The sequence below is a fragment of the Gobius niger genome, assembly GCF_951799975.1.
Source record: "Gobius niger genome assembly, chromosome: 3".
NCBI lineage: Eukaryota > Metazoa > Chordata > Actinopteri > Gobiiformes > Gobiidae > Gobius > Gobius niger.
In genome coordinates, this window is record NC_136854.1 from 8,511,843 (window position 1) to 8,513,834 (window position 1,992).

Below are 1,992 nucleotides of genomic sequence, written 5' to 3' on the forward strand. Positions count from 1 at the left end.
TGACCTGTACCGTCCCTCCTCCATCAACTGTCATACTGTCCCTCCACCCCCTCACTTCACCTGTACCGTCCCTCAACTCATCACCTGTCATACTGTCCCTCCACCCCCTCACTTTACCTGTACCGTCCCTCCACCCCCTCACTTTACCTGTACCGTCCCTCCACCCATCATCTGTCATACTGTCCCTCCACCCCCTCACTTTACCTGTACCGTCCCTCCACCCATCACCTGTCATACTGTCCCTCCATCCCCTCACTTCACCTGTACCATCCCTCCACCCATCACCTGTTATACGGTCCCTCCAGCCCTTCACCTCACCTGTGGTACAGCTCCACATCCTCCCGGTCCAGCGGCTGCTCGTAGAAGCTGACCTCGGGGTTGAAGACCAGGGCCCTCCACAGGAACCCCTTGGTCCGGTCGTCTAGCTTCAGCGGGAACTCGGGCTTCCGGTCCCCCAGCCGTAACCACAGTGAGGGCAGTGTGATCCCATCCAGCCCCTCCAGAGCCACCTCATCCTGCAGCGCGCTCAGACCGTCCATCACCAGTGTTGGGCAAGTTTCTCTAAAATTGTAATATATTCTATATTAGTAGATGTAGCTTTAAAATGTAATATGTTTGTTTTACACACTACTGTTTCAAAAATGTGCATTAAAAAAGTTACATTACTTTGAGTTGCTTTTGCCAAATCTAAACTGAAAATAGTAATAATGTCATCGAGCAAAAGTGCAGTCAGCGATTTCCTTCCCTTTCAGCAGTCGCTCGTGTTTTGTTTTGACGGCGTTAGCTACACGCAACTGAAATAGCGTCGGTCTTGATTTGGTACTAATATAGGAAGTTTGGCATTTTTTCATTCATACATCAGAACAAACCATTTAAATGCACTTGTAATCCGAGTTACTTCAATTGTAATGACTAAATTAGTACTCACTGTTGAAGTAATATTTACTACTACTATTTATAGTTACTGAAAAAGGTAATATATTTCTGTAACTTTACTCTTTGTAATATGTTACCCCCAACACTGTCCATCACATGTTACGGCTAGTTAGCAAGAATGCTACCAAAACAACCCAAATAACCGGCTTACGGCAGCGACTGGGATCCAAATAAAATCCCGCGCACGCCACCGGCTGTTTGCATGAGCTAAGTGCGGTTGTTTGCATTCAGAAAGAAGCATATGATAATGGAATAACCTACCTAAACTGCCTGTTACTGTGATTATTTGTAGATCATTGCCGTTTACATCCCTTTCGTCCAGGCTTCCGTAGTTCTTCTTCTATTTAATTTCGAGCGGCCGAAAGCTGAACTGTGTAATACTGCCCCCTGCCGCTGAAAGGGGAATGAGGCTTCTACAGTTTCCGAAACAAGCAGGGTTTGTAAAATAAAATCAGTGAGAAATAATAAAGAGAGCTAAGTCTAGGACATCAAAAAGTAGTCGTCGCTTATAATTTCATGCAGCTAAACTGTAAACATTTAGTGTGCTTTACTAGTTTATTGTGTCAGTTGACCTAAACTGAGTATGCGATGTCAGTATTTTTTATTACGTCTGAAAACCATCTTGAGAGTCCTGATCCCTACTCTGACCCTGCTGTAGATTAATTTATCGCAATAATTTTAATTTTAAAAATGACATTACAACACTACTACTAACTGTGGAAATCAAAAAGAGCATGAGGGTTTGTGGTAGGGGTGGTCACCATGAGCTGTGGTTCATTTTGTATTGTTAAAAAAAATACAATTCTTCACTGTGTGAAGTACATAATGTATTAATTGATCGCAAAAAAATACTACGACTAATAACGGCAATGATAATAATGCGTGTATAATTTTTGGATCTGATGGTTTCCTGTGTGTCACGTGGAATTGTTTAAAACCTTTGCTGTACTATACACATCCATTATCCTGTATATATTCAAATATAATACGCTGTGAGCACTGCCCTTACCATAAATTTCTTCTACATCAGAAAGCATTGCAACACGTGCAGTAATG

At 42.7% G+C, this 1,992-nt stretch overlaps 1 protein-coding gene across 1 annotated transcript in view; it reads right to left on the minus strand.

The window, feature by feature from the left end:
- Positions 1–1,260, minus strand: part of gtf3c1 (general transcription factor IIIC subunit 1) — a 65,224-nt gene extending 63,964 nt beyond the window's left edge. The window contains exons 1-2 of the mRNA XM_079553618.1: positions 1,198–1,260; positions 319–559 (exon numbers count right to left, since the gene is read on the minus strand). Of these exons, the coding sequence (XP_079409744.1) occupies positions 319–539 (221 nt within the window). The 5' untranslated portion in view covers positions 540–559; positions 1,198–1,260. The remainder of the gene's footprint in view (positions 1–318; positions 560–1,197) is intronic.
- Between the last annotated feature and the right edge of the window lie 732 nt (positions 1,261–1,992).